Here is a 17,352-nt window from a genome sequence, read left to right as displayed (position 1 = left end):
ATCTAACCAACAGCTGCTCAGTGTGTGATGAGTCATGATACATCAATGTTACTCCTGGGTCACTGTTTCCTGGTCTTATGCTGCTCTCTGGTGGCTGATGTTGAGATTGTTTCAGCTAAGAGAAGAAGCCATGTCGCCCACAATTAACTGACCTGTTAATTTTAGCTTCATGCTCATTTTTAAATAAGAAGCTCACTTTCCCTCAATAGTATAAATGAATATGTAGGAGATAGAAATAAAAACATAGAATAAAACCCACATCTTAATTTCCTACAAGAATACAATGGGAACAGACAGAGAATCCCATCAGGGTCTATTTTCTTTATAATACAATTACCTTGTATTCCTTTGCAGTAATGTAGACGCATGAACATAAATAGGCATAGTTATGAAATGAACTTGTCAGATTCAGTAAGTTTCAGTTAAGTGCGACTCCAGTCTGAAGGAATAGAGGGTTCGTATGAATTACGAGTGTTGAGTATCTCATACCTCATCACAACGGCATGTTGAATTGTTGTTGCTAAACTTGGAATGTGGCTATGGTGTAGGAGCTTAAACAAATTGAGATTAATATCAACATCAGTTGAGTCCTTTGTATCCAGGCCAAAAAAAACCCAAGACAATGATTTAAAAAAAAATAATAACGATAACAAATCACTTTAAGTGCTTTAGTTTCCATTTCATTTCAATGTATCACACGGGAGAGGCTGATATTAGTTTAAGGGGGAAAATGAGAAACAAATCACAGTTGATGTATTAAGTGGCGGCTGGAGAAAAGAATGATCATTAAATAACTAAGTAATGTCAATTTACAGATGATCTCTGCATCGCAGAACAAGTACAGAAGAGTATGAAGAGAAAACGAGTGCTTAAATGTGACAATTAACATATTTTTTTTGAAATCTAGAAATATAATATAAATATAGTGCATTCTAAAATATATAGATTAATATATATCTCTAGTTTCAGATTACTGAATGAAATAAATAACGCCTTAGATGGTAAATAGGCTGCAGAATTTCCACAACTAAGAACATTACAATTGGATCCTAAAGCAAAAAAAAATATTAAAGTGGATTGAAAACATATCAGAAACAAACTGTACACAAACAGTTATATATTTACATTCGGCATTACAAAACATTCATGGCTTCAAATCAGGGGAAAACATTTGAGTCTAATACAAGTTTTTCATCTATGTTGGTGGTTACATGAGAAATTAAAAGGCAGAAAAATTACATATGAAATAAAAATTTCATAAAGTAACAACTAAAAAGAAAGTCGGTGCAAAGTTCTATGAGCCTATAAAAGATAAAAACGTGAACTGGTGCTGAAATTATAGATAAATAGAACCATGTCAGTATCTTGTGATGTGACAAAATATCTACATTTTATCTTCACTATGGTTCAGAGTCAACGTGTGCGTCACACCAAGGTTTCTGGCAGAGCCTCTGAATTTTCCTTTGACAGTATCTGCCATATATGCCACCTCTCTGTCTGCCAGTTTGGCCTGCTCGACTTTCGTCGTCCACGTCCGGAGGCGTCTGTCATATCTCCAGTCTGGGAAGCAGAGCTGTGCTGGGACTGTTGGGCTGTTTGGGGGTCAGACGGACACGTGAAGAGAGAGGGTGTGGAGTGAGATATATGGGTCTCCCTCAGAGGTCCAGAGTAGTCGAGGGGAGACAAACGCCCCACTCTGACCTTTAACAACGGACATGAAGGGAGTCCTGTCCTTGCCGCTAAGTCGTCTGAGCTAATGGCTCCTGATTGGCTGCTCAGTCCTTGATGTAACGACGATCCCGGTCGTCTGTGTCCCAGCCGGTCAGGAGGACCGCTGCTGCTGCTGCGAGTCACCGGGAGGTGTGGTCTGCAATCCAGCACACCCAATGAGCTGTGAGTTGGTCCGACAGGCAACTTGTGGTTACCTTGGTGACTGCTCAGCCCCTCTGATGATCCATACGACTCACACTCCGACATGTCTCCAAGGGAGCCTGGGAGAAAGCTTTCATTAACATCCAGCATTCATCACATATCCCATTAATCATCTGCAGCAACATAAAGAGGGTTGTGTTACCAGTGACGTGACGGCCACTGACATCTTTGTTTAACAGCTCGTGCCAGGTGTCCCAGAAACTGTCGTTGCCAGAAATAGATGAGGCCGCTGAGAGAGAAAGAATTCAAAGGATTATTTACTTTAGTTTAACAGACCATGTGTTTCTGTGTTGTTACTATGAACACAGATTCAAGATGTACTTCAACATTTTTGGAAATATGCTCACTCACCTTCTCACATTGACTTTGGTGAGAATATCATTAGTATGATGTACATTAAATTAAAACTACAACCGGCCGCCGATTGCTTGAAGAAAGGGAAAACGGCTAATCTGCTCAGTATAAAGGCAATAAAAAGATAGTTTATGTCATATGAATATTTAGAATATATATATTTTTACAGTGATTTTCGCTGCTGACTCACTGAAAGAAGATTCGTGCAACGACTGTCAGGCTTTCTGTACGTTTGCATCATCAGCATTAATCTCCACATCTAAAAAATTCAACAAAATGTCAAACTAAACTTTTAATATACATTAATTATGATAATGCTGACTATATCCTACAGCATCATATAACACCACATGCTGCAGTGCATTTAGTTCACCTTTAGAAAGTGTCGGAGAGGTGCTGCCAGATCTGTCTTTTGAATGAGCAGATAGTCTGGGGACTCTGTCTGAGAGCGGACTCCTGTCCTCTGGGTATTTCCACAGCGGTCCATCTGACAGGACAGGAGAGTTGTTGTCGTAGGGAGACACCTCTCCACTCCATGCTTTGGAGTCTCTGGACAAGCATCGCTCGGTCGGAGAGAAGGACTCTTCTGCTCTGAGAAGGCTTGGATCTCTGCCCAAAGTGGAGGAGACCCGATAAAGTTTGCATAAAAAGCACAGACACTTACAATAATATGACTGTAAGTGAAGAACACATGAGACAAAAGGTAAAAACTCACGAGCAGTGCGAGGCCTTCCTCCTGAGTAAATAATCGACAACATCAGGATCCGTTTCCAGTAAACTCATCAGCACCTCATTCTGCAGGTCAGCAGGAACCTGCAGAACCCAAAACCTTGTCTCACACATGCTCATACCAAATGGTGACAGTTATAAATTACAATTGTTGGTTGCAGTGATTCATTAATCACACTTCAACTGAAGTGAAATTAACAATCACGCACTTCTCCACAGTAACTAATTACTGCGCTGGGTATAAATAACAGCATTATCACCAAAGCAGAACATTTTATTAAAAAACTTTTTGTTCCCAGTATTTAGAGTATTATCTACAATACAATACGCACTGTAAGAGGAATGACTCGTACTAACCTTGATAGAGGGATCATTTGACAATGTACAAAAAAAAAAAAGAGCAACACTTAGGAATGAAAATGTGTTTTGCTGTGATACCACTTAGTTTCATATTTTTAAGCTTTTGTAAGTAAAACTAATATTCACATTTATTAGTGCGTTCCACTCTAATAAGCATACAAATTCCTACAGGCAACATTTTTGTAGAACAAAAAGACTTTTGGTTGTCAGTGGCCACTGCTTACCATAAACAGCGAATGGTATGTATTGATCATCCTTTGGACCACGCTGATGATGGCCATGCTCTCCTCTGCACGAGCAAAACTCTGCACCGCAAACTCTTTGTCCTTTTTCTGCTTGTGCAAGAGGTTGGGTCCAAAGATGGTCGCCAGATTGAGTGATGTCATCTTGTTTCCTGTTACCTTAACACAGCAGAGACAGAATTCATACGACCGGACAGCACGAACACAAACACACATGCATGTACAGACACTTCTGCTGGATATTAAGAAATGTACATTTTCAAATCTTAGCAATCCAAGTGAAATCGGTTTGATCCAAATGTATTTTTTACCAATAATCATTACGTTGAACCAAAAGCTAATCTTATTCAGCAGCTTTACTTTCATGACTGGGATCACTGGAGCTTCATTTTTCTAGCTGACTCCCTCCACCATGGAGGTTATGTTTTCTTCTGTTTGTTTTTTAGCAGGATTACGCAAAATCTACTCCACCAAAATGTTGTATATTGTTGGGGCATGGCCCAAGGAAGTTTTTTAAACTTTCCTCAACATCTTCAGACATGATTTCTCAAAGAATAATTAATGTTAATCTTGATAATTAGTGAAAATCAGTTATAGTCAGAAGACTGATATTTATCAGTTTGTGCAATTTGGTGCCGATCCAAATAAAAATCTAGATCTAGCTGATGTAATGTGGTTTGGAACTTGACGGAGGTATGTGCTCTACTGAGTCAAATTGTGCTTTTGTCATTTTCCCGGATGCGTGAAAGCTCTTCAATGCACAGAGTAATTTTCGTATTAAGATTCTTTTACTGTAGACAAACTCTCCTCAGCACGTAGGTCATGTTGGTAATGTGCACGTAAAACAAACCAAGAGCAAGTGGACTTTTCCCTTAATATCACATACTCTATATATAATAGAGTATGTGTGCTGTAGGACCGAGGTCACGAATGAACTGGTTTTAAATGCATGAGAAAGTAAGTTCTCCATTGTTATTTTTCAAAAAAGAAGAAGAAACACAAAGAGAATTTGGATCCACATTTACCAGCAGAAATGCAATGTTGCATGCAAAGTGCAAGGTCGTGATGCACTAAAGGACAATGAGTTCATACTAAAATGCATCATGCTCTGCATAACAATATGGAGTAAAATGGAATATAGAAATGTGGTAGTGATGAAAATAAATCATGTACTCAGTTGTCACAGTGCTTATCTCAGAACTTATAACCAGCTATTTCAAAGTGCATGACAGAAATGGTTTTGACTGGAATAGATGGAATGGAAAAACATTATCTGGAAGGTGCAGAGTGAAAAGATGCAAATGTGTAGATGGTGAGATAGAGTCTGTTCACAGAGCGTTTCCCCTCAATGTGACATTTCCCTATACTTCATGTTTACAACACATGAGCTGGGGAATTAACAAATGATGACAGAACAGAACGATGCTCACAGAGGCACAATGTTTGTGTACTTATTGTTTAGCAGGGCGATGCTGGTTGTGCATCATTTAGTCGAGTTTCCCACAATGGATCATCATGCATATTGGTGCTACGCTTTGGCAAAGTACTTTCGTCAAATTAGAAGCTGCAGCTGTGACAAACATCTGTCTTACTGCCTTTTGAGGGCTGTTGGGATTCACTGTCATCACATTTAAGTTGTAAAATTACAGCATTATTTTTTGATAGTTCCTTTTTCGAAAAATATTTCACCTCGTGTGCCTATAAAATGTGTCTGCGATTTTGTTACAGACCACACTTGTTACACTGCCATAAAAAACAGGGCATGTCAAGTTTCTTTACCTCCTGCCCCTCGTTGTCCAGGCTGTCTTCAGCGTGTGCAGCCACAGTGGACAACAAGCAGAGGAGACGCAGCAGCGTGTCACTGTTACAGGGAGGAAGCAGAAACATCAGGAGCTGGATGGCGCTCTCTTGTTCCGAGTGATCCAGCACTGCAGAAAAACAAGCCACGGGTTGACGTCAGTTTTCAAATAAATCACAGAATTGTGCGAGGGGAGTGAGTTGTTGTTGTTGCATGTGTGTGTGTGAGGTGTTCAGAATGTGTGTTCTCCTCACACAGTGTGTTGATGAAGGCCGTGTACAGTTCTCTGGTCAGCAGTGGATCGGGCATGTCTCGGAGGAATTCTTTCAGCAGCGCAGCAACATCGTGGACACTGTGCTCCTCATCCAGGCTCACCTCCCACCCCTGGTCAAACTCCTCACGAAGCTGGAGGAAATATTGTGACAGTTAATGAAGCGAATATGTTGCTGACGTTGGATGCAAATCGAGCAAAGTGAAGAAATCTCACCTGTCGCACTCTCTTCTTGGAACTCCCTACCCGGAATATTCCAACCGTTTGCAGGCCTAAATACAAAGATGCTCGCTTAGTGCCAATGTGGTGGCAAAAGATTATCATCAAATGGATTTAAATCAAATAATTTAGAAAGTGTGTCTGACAGTTGCTTTTGATAATAACTCTGATAACGTGTACCGTGTTTTTCTAGGTGCTGGCAGCAGAGATCCAGCGCCCTGGGCACCTGTCTGTAAATAGGGTTAAGGCTGAGCTTTTTGTCATGGCGCTTCTTCCTTTTGCCAGCTGCCTCTTCTGGCAGAGACAGCTGGAGGGCCTCCAAGAGCCGAGACTGGTTATCATCAAGGTCAGTGATGCAATCTACAGACACTCCACCCTGTCAAGCAGATGGGTGACAACCATAAATTCAGTGCCAGTGACACAATAAGGTGCAGTCGTTTATCCGCACAGTGAGTGACTGTTCAGAAAGATATAAATTCCCAGAGAATTGTAAAGTGTGATCAGACAGATCAGGTGTACAGGCAGACAAAGCCTTACCCTCCTGCGAGTCCGCGGGGCTGCGTCCAGCACACTCAGAGGAGGAAATTCGTTAGGGGTCTCGGAGTTGGAGCTGAGCGACGAGGTGCTGCTGGAGAGCTCTTTGTTGGGCCGTTTGAGGCTGGAGGTGAGGTGAAGGAAGGATAACATCAGTTCGGTGGGGTCGCTGTGCTCCTCCCGCGGGGGATCATGCCTCTGCTTGTGCGTGCGGTCGTTTGAAATGACCTGCGACAGCGGAATGCCAAACGCCTGTGGCGCGGTCTCTGTACGAGAGGGCAGAGGGAGAGACAGGAAGACTTAAAGTTCATGTCTTTGGCTCCAAGTCAACAGGGAAATGTTAAATTACTCTTTAGACGTGTGTTCGTCATGGATCAAACTTTTTCTGTCTTCAATCATTCTTTATAAACAAACTTTGACTTTTGTGGCTCAAAATAAATGAGAAATACAGAGAGCATGCTCTGAAGTGCACGCTCAGTATTCAAGAATCAGGGAGCACATACTTTCTGAAATGCCTCTGTAAACAAACGCTGAAAAAGAGGAAAGAGGGGGCCGGCCCTGCCCGAGGATACGCTTTAATGAATGAGCCACCACTTAAGATTGTTTTTGTTATTTCCCTCGACTGACAGAGAACATCACTTTCCTGCCAGATTGTCGCAGCAGGGCGGGGCCGAGAGGCAGGGCTCCCTCTGAGACGCACTGCCGTACTGTAACGATTCTGATCGCTAGGTTCTCAGTGAATATAAACAGCTGAGGACGTCTGCTTCCCCGAGTCAACGCAGGTTCAGCCAAAAGGATCAAATCGACTCTTTTCAAGTTTCAGAGGCAGAGAAGGCTGGAAACTAATATCTATACTGTTTGGAAAATTAAATGTGCTGTGAAATTTCCTAAAAATTCATTCTGCAACAAGACCCTGAACCTACATACAAAAGACAAATTGGACTAATACAAGCTACCACTACTACTAAACTACTACTACAGTTTTCAATATACTCCATAGCACTGAGGTCAACCAACCTGATGTCTCTGCCTTTACCGAGATCCAGGCTCAAAAATAAGAGGTGACCGGGCCTTTGCAGTGGCTGCATCTAATCTCTGGAACAGTTTACCTCTTCATATCAGAACCGCTCAGACTCTAGAAAACTTTAGACACACTTGTTCTCAATCGCTTTCAGTTTGAGTTTGAGACCTTGATTTCATCCGTTTTTGTGCTGAATTTGATTCTGAAATATTTATGTTTTTTTAATAAATATTGTATATTTTATATTCTTTAATTTTAAGCCTGTGAACTGCTATAATAATAAACTCAGACTTGACTATACATAGAGAGATCATTTAATATATATATTTAAAACCACATTACCTTTATCTTTACTCTTCTCTTTCGATAATGAATCCAACTTCTTCTTCAGTGACTTTTTGGGCTTGTGGCCTGAAAACAGACAATGGTGACACACAGTTAAACAAAAATCCTACCACACATGCTCCCATTTTACTTGTTCCAACCGAAAATCAATTAAGCAACATGAGAGTTACACAGCTAGAAAGAAAGAGAGGGAACATTTCTCATCCTTTATGCTGCTCTAAATAAATAAAACATTCTGTGACAAGATTTTTGTCTGTGAGAAGAGGACAATATGTGTGTGTGTGTGTTTGTGTGTTTGCGCTCTAATACATTTAGGGATGGTGATGTGGCAGCCGAGGTCGCGATCCCGGAGCAATCGCCTAAAGGCCACTTCCTGGAGACGAACCCTCTCCAGCTCTGAGAGGCTTTGCAAGTGGACTGGCTTCAGGCCAACGCTGCATCCTGACACACTGTTCCAGGTGAAGTCACCCTGAGGACGGACACACACACACACATCAGAAACATCTATCATTGCTGTCACATACAGGTTCATGACCGGCCCGACTCTCCTCAGTCCCCCAGTGAGCGAGAACTGACAGATCTCTCTGCTTCACTTGTCAGCTGAAGAAGACGACGACATTAATCTGCTGTTTCCCCTGACAAGAACTGACAGTCTGTGTTCAGAGGTGTCAACTTCCTTGTGTTAGCATGCAGCCTTTGTACTGTGCATTTTTTGTTAACGCACATAAAAGTATTTCTTGTGATTGTAGAAGTGAGAATTGAGAGTTCATGACATTAGAAAAACAGCAAAACCAAAAGCTGTAACTGTAGCTGAAAGAAAAGAGCAGCAAAACTGTGAAGATCATCTTATATAAAAAGAAAAAGCCAAATAGAATATAAGTGCACAATGCTGTTGTGTTGGAAATGAAATAAAAAATTAATCATGAACAATACTTCATGAGTTAATGTCGCTGCAGGTTAGCCACTCTGCAGGTTTAGCACTGTGCTAATGACGGGGCAAATAATATGATCTGAAATCCTCAACCTTTGAGCATCTCCATGCTGGAGATTAAGGCGCTTTGATCCAGCACAGTCAAGCCAATCATATGAGCCATGTACCAAAGAGGCTTAGTTACTCATTATCAGGATAAGGCTTACTCTAAAGTGGCTCACTCGCATTAAATCAGAATTAGGCCTGTGCAACAGTAGCATACTTTTTTTCCCGGTACACATACAGTACAGTATAAATACTCATGGTGGACACATGATGACGAAGACATCTGGCTGTTTGTTTACAGCACAGAGGCAGTGGTCACCAGCCTGTGCACGGTCTGTGTGTGGGAAACAGGTGAGAAACAATGTGGTAGATTAGCAACTTGTGTCTAATACCATTAGCAATATAATGGTTTAACTGCACAAAGACTTAATATTTGTTAAGATGGCTGTTTCAGTCCATATAACATCAAAATGAAATCAACCGTGGGGCTTCACTAATCATTCCTTTCATCACAGGTGACGACGGGGGGGCTCAGGAGGCAGTGAGGGTCGTCCACTAACCAGCAGGGCGGCCTCCTGGACATCCTACGGGCAAAAGTGTCCTTTGGCAAGATACTGAACCCCTAACTTGCCTCTGATGACAGTGCTGCACATAGATGCACTGTATACATGTATGTGTGGCTTGATCATCAATTAATCATTTGGCATAAAAACAAAAGAGAGGAAATATCTGAGCAACAGTCCAAAATATTTAGATACTCAAATTAGTCTCAAATAAAACACCCATCCATCTAAAAACTGTTGCAATTAATTGTCAGTGAGAGTTCAGACCGACAGCAGCGTCCTCTTTAAATGTTGAATGGCACCCCAGATACTACCTACTAATTTAATCTGCCTACATTACTGTTAGGTTATTAACTGATATACTTAGTACCTTGCATCCACATCTTCTAATTCTGCATTTTAAAATATATATACCAAACCGGTGAAAGAAACAAACACACAGGTCTGGCAGAATGGGCGCAGGATGAGGGGCCACCCTGCAGTCTACAGGGGCCACACAGACTCAACACTGTTATTCCTTCATGCAAACGATGCGTGACAAACACATGTTGCATCAAATACAGTAAAGACAGAAGAAACAGTTTCGTAAGCCACTATTTGTCCTGTAGTTCATGTAAAATGCAGAGTTGTGTCATGTTTGCTGCTATCTGCCCATTTCTGTCAGACATTCCTCAGCTCTGACTGTATGGGAGTGGAAATTTTCCTCAGATCTGATGCGATTGTCAACTGCGTTCCCACACTTTCTCCCCGTCAGCAAAGAGGCTTCCTTCAGATCATTGTGTACAGAATTTTAACTAAAAACTCATAAACAATTTCTTATTCTAACTGTCAGGAGATGGCTGAGTGAATACAACACACACACAGATCCATTACTGATTCTTATCTTACTGACAAATCCAATACTCTAAAAGTGAAAGTAAGAACTTTGACTTCTGTGTTTGGAGAAATAAACCAGCCTCAGGGTTACCTTATTGTCGTTTTCTTTTTACATATAAACTATATGCTGACAAAAAAGCCACTTATTCCACTTTTAAACTTTTCTTTATGAAGTCATTTTTATAATTTTATAATAAAGCCACCTATAAATCAAGCACTCCTTCAAATCTGTAATTTTTCTTTATAATAAAAATGCATCTAAACTCTGACATTTCAGTGCATAAGTCAGAGCCTCGCTGAAACATAAAGATTTTGTGAGCCACCCCTGGAACACAATGACAGGAAATGTGCAAGGTAGTTCATACAATATATCCAGATTGAGAGCTGAGATTACACCACCCAGCCGCACTTGAACCAGAGAGGTGATGAATATTCCTCAGAGCTCAGGAAGCCATTCAATGGGGGCATTATGCAAGAGTTTTCCGTGGTAGTTTGTGTGTTACTTGTCCCTGCTTGTGTTCATGTTTGATTTTTCTTTAATTTAATGCTGCCCATGTTAAACCAGGAAACCAGGCAGAAGAGATGGACCTTCATGGTTAAATAAAGGTGTCCTGTCCGCAGTTTGTTTAGAGAAAGTTAAATTTGCTCCCCTCACACCCTCTGTCTTTTCATTTTCCAGTAATAAATGAATCAACAAGTTGACAAAACCAAAATACACTAATGTTGGAGTGTCCCTCAAAACTCAACACCAACACAAAGTCCTTCAATCACTCACATCCTGTTCTTCAAATTAAAATAGGCACTGCCGTACACCCATTGTTTCACATACATGGACAGACGCTATATTTTTATTCTGCTTTCAAGGTGATGTCATTGAATACTCCGCAAATCTCTTTTAATAATACTGATTTCAGAAATACCAAACATTATACATTATGTTCTTAAATCTGTTTTGTTTTAAAAAGGTGCTAAAGATAGATTTTTTTATTATAAGACCTGATATGTATTATCATTGTTATAGCTCAGGGAAGTAGGTGAAGTCCATTAAATTACAATATGTTTATTGTGAAAAAACACTTCAAGGTGAAACTTCTGATTCTCACACGTGTTTAAACTTGTGTCAAGTTAAATGTCCACTTCAGTGACACGTGTCTGCACATGTTTACTATCAATACCGTTATTAACATTATTCCTTAACTGTTGAAAGACAAAGCAGTTATTTTGAGTCCATCTAATCACAAAATTAAATCAACGGTGGGGCTTAAAACTATAAGTTAAGTATTATTAACTATTCAACTTTATAGATACTTCTCATCAAATGAATCCGCCAGTTAATTGATTGATTATTTTGCATGTGACCGTATTTCCTCCGCTTGAGAGAGACGTTGAAACAGAAGCAGCTACTCACAGGGAAGGTGATGCTCCGTCGAGGAAGCGGATTCTCCATCAGAAGCAAAGACAGAAGCAAACCCCGGTCACCACAGACAGTCACCGCTCACACTGTCTCACCGAGTCCGCACGGAACCGACGCCATTAGACTCGAGACGAAACTCCCCAGACAAACAAACACAGAACCACGTGGGGCTGGACTCGGTCTGGAGTCTGGACAAGAGTACAACAAGTTCAGGGACTGACTTAACCCTCAGTCAGTGAGGAACACGACCACGAGGGGGCACTGTTCTCTCCGCCTCCTCACCTGGACTGATCACGCGCAACCAGGTAACAGGGGCGTTTCAAGGTAGTTTGGGGGCCACAAGCAAAAGGGAAGAAACACCCCCCCATCCCAACCACCTAAAAAGAACAAAAACAAAAACACGTGATATTGGACTAATTATTCCAATCTTCAAACTCATTCTTTTAGTGTCTAAACTATTAACAACGTGCATATATTTTATAAAATAATATAATATGGACAATATCGTCTCTCTTTGTTAAACTAATAAAAGAACCATCTTAAACTTTCTTTTGCATCCTTACAAGCAGCAATATCACTGTCTTCACAGCTCAGCTCATGTTGTTGCACAACTTAGGTGAGCGGGTACATTCTTCCATGACAAGTGTGTAAGTGACTCAAAGTGCCAGAATCAGGCCCAGCAAGTTTAAGAGTAATGCCAAATTGTGCAATAAATTAAAAAAATGTTTTTAAAAAGACACGGCGTTCGTCTCAGTCAGACACGTAAATATTAAGAAGTATATGTAGAGTCTGACAGGTTTATTGCAGAGACAGACGTTCGGGAAGCCTGGGATGAGAAAATATACAGTTTGGCTGCAGCTTTGTAACAGAGATCAGTTTTCATATTCCTACGAGCTGTTTCTGCTTCAGGGCATATGAGCTCCTCCAGAGCTCAGACTGATGTCGACGAGTTTCCATCTTAATCACTTTACTCTCTGTGCATTGGTCAGCATTCAGCCTGCGTGATTTTAAGGAGCAGTGGGACACTCTTATCACACAGTGTGGTTTTCAGTTTAAAATATAATATTTCTCTATCAGAATGAGGCTCACCACTTTGTTTAATAAATAAGAAAATAAACTACATTTCATTAATAATATGAAAATAATCAACAAATGCCTGTCTGATGAGTCTGATGAGAAAAACTGTCACACTGGCAAAACAAATAGAGCATAATCTACCACATAACTTTGATTTCACTCTCCTCCACCCTGAGATGAAGGGAATGACAGTAATGTTAAAACAACGTGTTCAATATTAAGAATAAAGACAGTGCTACTTCTACATACGACATAAGCTAACAACGAGGCAACATGAACAAGGACAAAACTGCAGTACTCGCTTGATACAAGATCTGTGCACACATTGTTAGATTCTCCCTCGTGTCAAACCCTTAATCTACATCCCAGTGATTAATGTCCACGTTTGGTCACTTCACCAAGACATCAGAATGATGAATGACTCCCTCTAAAGGCTTTATAAGTTCCTGCACTTTCCTTCAGGAGGCTTGTGAGAGCCTGTGATGAGATACGTTGCATTGCATCTGATCTGCCTCTTTAGAGCGACACACAAAAGTATCTCTTGAAGTGTTTTGCATTACACCAAATGAATGAAGATTACATGAGACGCTGCCTGGGCCCCGTCTCCCACAGACACAATTAAAATGGACACTATTACAGCAGACTGTGGAAAAAAGAAAAAGATACTGAGCAGTTAATAAGTTAGGTTTTTTTTTTACTTTTAAAGGATTTAACCAAGATGCAAAATTTTTCCAATATCTCACAAAGTCTTCATGTCCAGAGGGACGTTGGAGAACAGCCCAAAATGAAATGAATGAATAAGCTAAAATGAATCTGAAACATCACCATAAACAATGATGAGCACTTGAGGAGATCCACCATATAGACAGTAGCTGAACTGCAGAGAACAGTGATTCCTACACTGTCATGATATTTAAGGGCCTGCAGAACACTTCAAGATCAGTTTTACAATAAAATGCCTGAAGATGTAAACTGACTGCAGGAGGTCAGGAGGTATTACTACACTGGAAATGAGATATAGATATGTGGGGAAGAAGAATATATAGAGCCATACCATCAGGGATTTCAGGGACTTTCAGTACCTAGACTAGATAATTGAAATACCAACACACATATGTATAATATCTATATTAAATACAAAATACTTGAATTAAGAAAATGAACATATTTGTTTTTACGTTAAGTATAAATACACATCTTTCTGCATTGTTTCTGCATCTGTAAACAAAAATGTAGATACAGATAAGAGAGCGGTTTAGGCCAAACCCAACTGAACCCGAACCCGACATACTGTTTTTTTGTGTCCGAACCTGATTACAGGCTTGTACAATATAACAAATCAAGTAAATCACCCAACAAAAAGGGCAATACGATAACCGAAATCTTTCTAGGGGACCCAAAGAAGTGATGAGCCTGGCTGGGGTTCAATGGTTTGTGAAGTTCCATAGTTACTGACGGGTATAATGAAGTATAACGGAACATTTCATACCCTATCGTGCCACCAGAGTCTGTGAGAGACTGAGAGGTTGTTTTGGTTACTCAGTTGAAGCCTCCAGTTACTGAGGATGGCTAAACCTTTCACATACATCATGCAGATCATACACTTTACCTCAGTGATGTAATCATACAAAGGTGCTTGAAACAATTATTTTACACTGGTGTTTGAGTCCAAGTCACCGTATAATGTTACTGCTAGCGGACGCGGGCTGGATGCTGCGGCTGCGAGCCATACAAACGGCCAGTCTCCTGTGGGAAGAAATATGTGCCTGAGGGACTGTAGCCAAGGATCAGGTCATGCTGTTGTACTGTGAGAAGTAAGAGTTGAAGCGTTCTTCATGTAAACCAGATGTCTCTGCTTTTCATCTGAGCTCAGACTGCTGAGAACCTGGGTGACCGCGCTTCAAATGGAGCGCAGTCACATCCAGCCTATGGAAAACATAAGGTCATTTACGACATCGATCAAAAATACCACTATGACAGAGTGTGTTTTCACGTCAGGGGTGCACTTCAGTAAGATATCATTTGAATCATATACACATATGCTAAACGCTGAGATTCAAACAGATAATAAACTCCTAATTAGCAAGCTCTGATGCCTGGTATGCATTTTAACAAGAGGCCTGAGACATCGCACAGCTCATAAAGTCTTGTATAAGTGCAGCTGGGGCTGTCGAGTGGAGGTGCAGAGGGTGAAATACTGACCACCTGACTTCCCCCGTGTTACTGCGACTGTGTCTTGGATACTTTTGTCCCTGAATGAACTGCTGCTTGGATGTTTGCACACCCTGAAGACCTGAGTTTCATTACTTCACTCAGAGCGAGGTTTGCACAGAATGAGGCATTTACTTACTGTCAGCGTAAGCCGACAGCGTGGTCATGTGAGTCTCCAGGAGAGATCTGCACACCTAAGACTGCAGCTGAGTTTACCTCAGTCTTTCAGGAGATCTTAAATACTATGGTAGAGTACAGAAATGTCTAAGAAGTAGTAAAAAAAGCAAGTTATTAATGAGAACTAATAGTGGAACTTCAGTTTTGTAATATATCCGTTGTTATCTGGAGTGAAGTTAATTCTTTCACCTTCAAAATGCTTTGTAAAAACTAGGCTGTGGTGCAGCAGCTCACTGAGCATAATGGTGTGGGCAGCAAACGAGCACTCCCCAAAGTTATAAATCACATTAAATATCCTCTCTGACACTGAGCTGTCTCCAATATTAATCGGCTTCATTCAGATTTACTGTGATTACATTTCTAAGGGCTCTGGCTCAGTGAGGACCTGGCCTCTTGTTGATGGCTGAAAGAAGAGACCAGATACCTGGTATTCATTACAAGCCTATTATAGTGTAACATCTGTGATACATTTCCATTATACTAAACAAACAGTGTAACCATGAGGACCAGCTTCGGCTCAGCAGGACAGATTGGCTCAAATTGTGAACATGTGACATAGCTATTATATTTTATTTAAGTATTGCAAAGAATTCTACACTAAACATGTGTTGAAATAAGTCCACTTGTTTTCTGCTTATTAAAAGATATAGCAAAGCATCTTCTAATAAAGATAGTCTTTTTTTATGTGTTAAGGTCATAAAATGATACCAAAGAGGAATGTCAATGCTTTTAACTGTGTATTTACTCATCTAATAACTATTGCTTTGCATGATGTGGTGATAAATTAAATCAATCTTTTGGCCAGCTAGTAAATGAATACATAAATACATCTGGAAGATTAGGAGGGATTAAAATACTCACTTTAAATGAAAACAGTTAAAAGAGAAAACATTTACCCATGATGGGAGGGCAGAGATTTTGTTTGTTTTTTTGTTCTCAAGCATTTTGCACAGATTCACAATCAACACATCATGCAGCTGGTGGAGAAGTTATCAAATCAAATCTTGATATGGGACAAGAAATGATTAAATCTACAACACCTACAAACACTTCCACACTTTTCCCACCTTTAAGTTTGTATTGAGATGTTGATTTTGTTGTTGTTGAGTGAGACACACCAAGCATGACAAAGTTCTCCAGTCACACCTCTTGCAGCAGACACCGAGCATGTCAGCACAAGCAAATGCTCCTGCTGACATTATTCCGGCAGCAGGAATGAAATGAATCACTTCTTAATGACCAGTGACGCAGCAACACAGCTATAATAGAACTCCTGCATCAGAAGTCCTCACATAATGTGTGTCCCATTACTCACAATGGTGATGTTGAAATCATGGATGAAAACCATTTCCTTGAGGATTAAGTGATCACTGAGAGTCTATGTAATGTGCAGCAAGCTCACTGTGAAACATTTTCATGAGAGTTTGAAGGAAAGTACTGACAGTACTGTGCTTGGATGCACATCCATTGATACTGTAGCTACTTGTTGAATGTGGATACAAGCTGTGCACATAGGATCTGTTTAATTCTCGTATTTGTGTGAATGCAATTACCACAACAGTACAAAAAAATGTTTGAAAGTGATTTCCAGCTCTTTTTCTATTAACACTACTACAGTCAAATCATCATTTAATGCAAACAACTAAAGCCTGTGACCTGATGTTTACACATGGATCAGGTTAAGGAGGAATATATGGAATAGTTCACTTCAGTCCAGATGTACTGAGAGATCCAGTCCTTCTGCAGTCTGACATGTCAGGGAATCAAACATTAAACAGGTGTATGCACCTGAAGCCGGCTGGTGGTAACTCACCTTGTACGGAGACTCCTCAGCGTCTGTGCCGTAGTGTCGCATCAGCACCGGGTCCAGGCTCCGGGTCTGCCTCAGCCTGCGCTTGGAGATAGTTTTGGGGCTTAGAGAACACGAGAACACGCTGCTTAACAATCCCTGAGCGGTCATGTCTTCTCACTGATTTGTATTTATTCAGCGGGACAGGTTGTTTGTGGGTGAAGAGGAGCAGAAGGAAATTCACATCTCTGCCACAGGTCCGAGGCGGAGGAGCAGCAGTGTCCCCTGTGCGTCACCGTGCGTAGTATTATGAAACAGTCGTCTGGAGTCCCCCTGTCACCCCCTCCACCTCCCACACTCTGACTGACTCACCACTTCAGTTCCTCCTCTCCCCTCATTTACTGACTGAGTTACCATTGTTAAGAACTACACGGTGTACATTTTCATTACTAGGCGTTGGGGAT

At 40.8% G+C, this 17,352-nt stretch overlaps 1 protein-coding gene and 1 long non-coding RNA gene across 3 annotated transcripts; one reads left to right on the top strand and one right to left on the bottom strand.

Annotated features, from left to right (window-relative positions):
• Positions 1-657: 657 nt before the first annotated feature.
• On the bottom strand, positions 658-17,191 carry LOC109631063 (rho GTPase-activating protein 6-like). 2 transcript variants are annotated; one of them, XM_069532849.1, is made up of 13 exons: positions 16,913-17,191; positions 8,115-8,274; positions 7,803-7,871; positions 6,443-6,705; positions 6,086-6,281; positions 5,903-5,958; positions 5,670-5,820; positions 5,397-5,545; positions 3,600-3,776; positions 3,002-3,099; positions 2,660-2,895; positions 2,075-2,161; positions 658-1,991 (listed from the first exon to the last, which is right to left on the bottom strand). In XM_069532849.1, exons 1-13 carry the CDS (start codon positions 17,057-17,059, stop codon positions 1,426-1,428), a joined length of 2,355 nt encoding a protein of 784 aa, XP_069388950.1. In that variant the 5' UTR covers positions 17,060-17,191; the 3' UTR covers positions 658-1,425. The 2 variants fall into 2 exon arrangements, with proteins under 2 accessions (XP_069388950.1, XP_019945208.1); XM_020089649.2 differs by lacking the exon at positions 16,913-17,191 and adding an exon at positions 11,629-11,815 and having other exon boundaries at positions 663-1,991.
• On the top strand, positions 8,124-9,417 carry LOC138411810 (uncharacterized). The gene is made up of 3 exons (XR_011244295.1): positions 8,124-8,263; positions 9,083-9,132; positions 9,297-9,417. It is a non-coding gene; the product is annotated as an uncharacterized lncRNA (long non-coding RNA).
• Positions 17,192-17,352: the final 161 nt, after the last annotated feature.

This window comes from Paralichthys olivaceus, chromosome 10 (assembly GCF_024713975.1).
Source record: "Paralichthys olivaceus isolate ysfri-2021 chromosome 10, ASM2471397v2, whole genome shotgun sequence".
Taxonomy (NCBI): Eukaryota; Metazoa; Chordata; class Actinopteri; order Pleuronectiformes; family Paralichthyidae; genus Paralichthys; species Paralichthys olivaceus.
This window is presented reverse-complemented; position numbering and strand designations above follow the sequence as displayed.

Coding starts and splice junctions, on each gene's coding strand:
- LOC109631063 (XM_069532849.1), bottom strand. CDS start 17,059: ATGACCGCTCAGGGATTGTTAAGCAGCGTGTTCTCGTGTTCTCTAAGC. Junction 5,546..5,669: donor GGCCTTCATCAACACACTGT/GTGAGGAGAACA, acceptor GTTTTTCTGCAG/TGCTGGATCACTCGGAACAA. Junction 3,100..3,599: donor CATACCATTCGCTGTTTATG/GTAAGCAGTGGC, acceptor TGGGTTCTGCAG/GTTCCTGCTGACCTGCAGAA.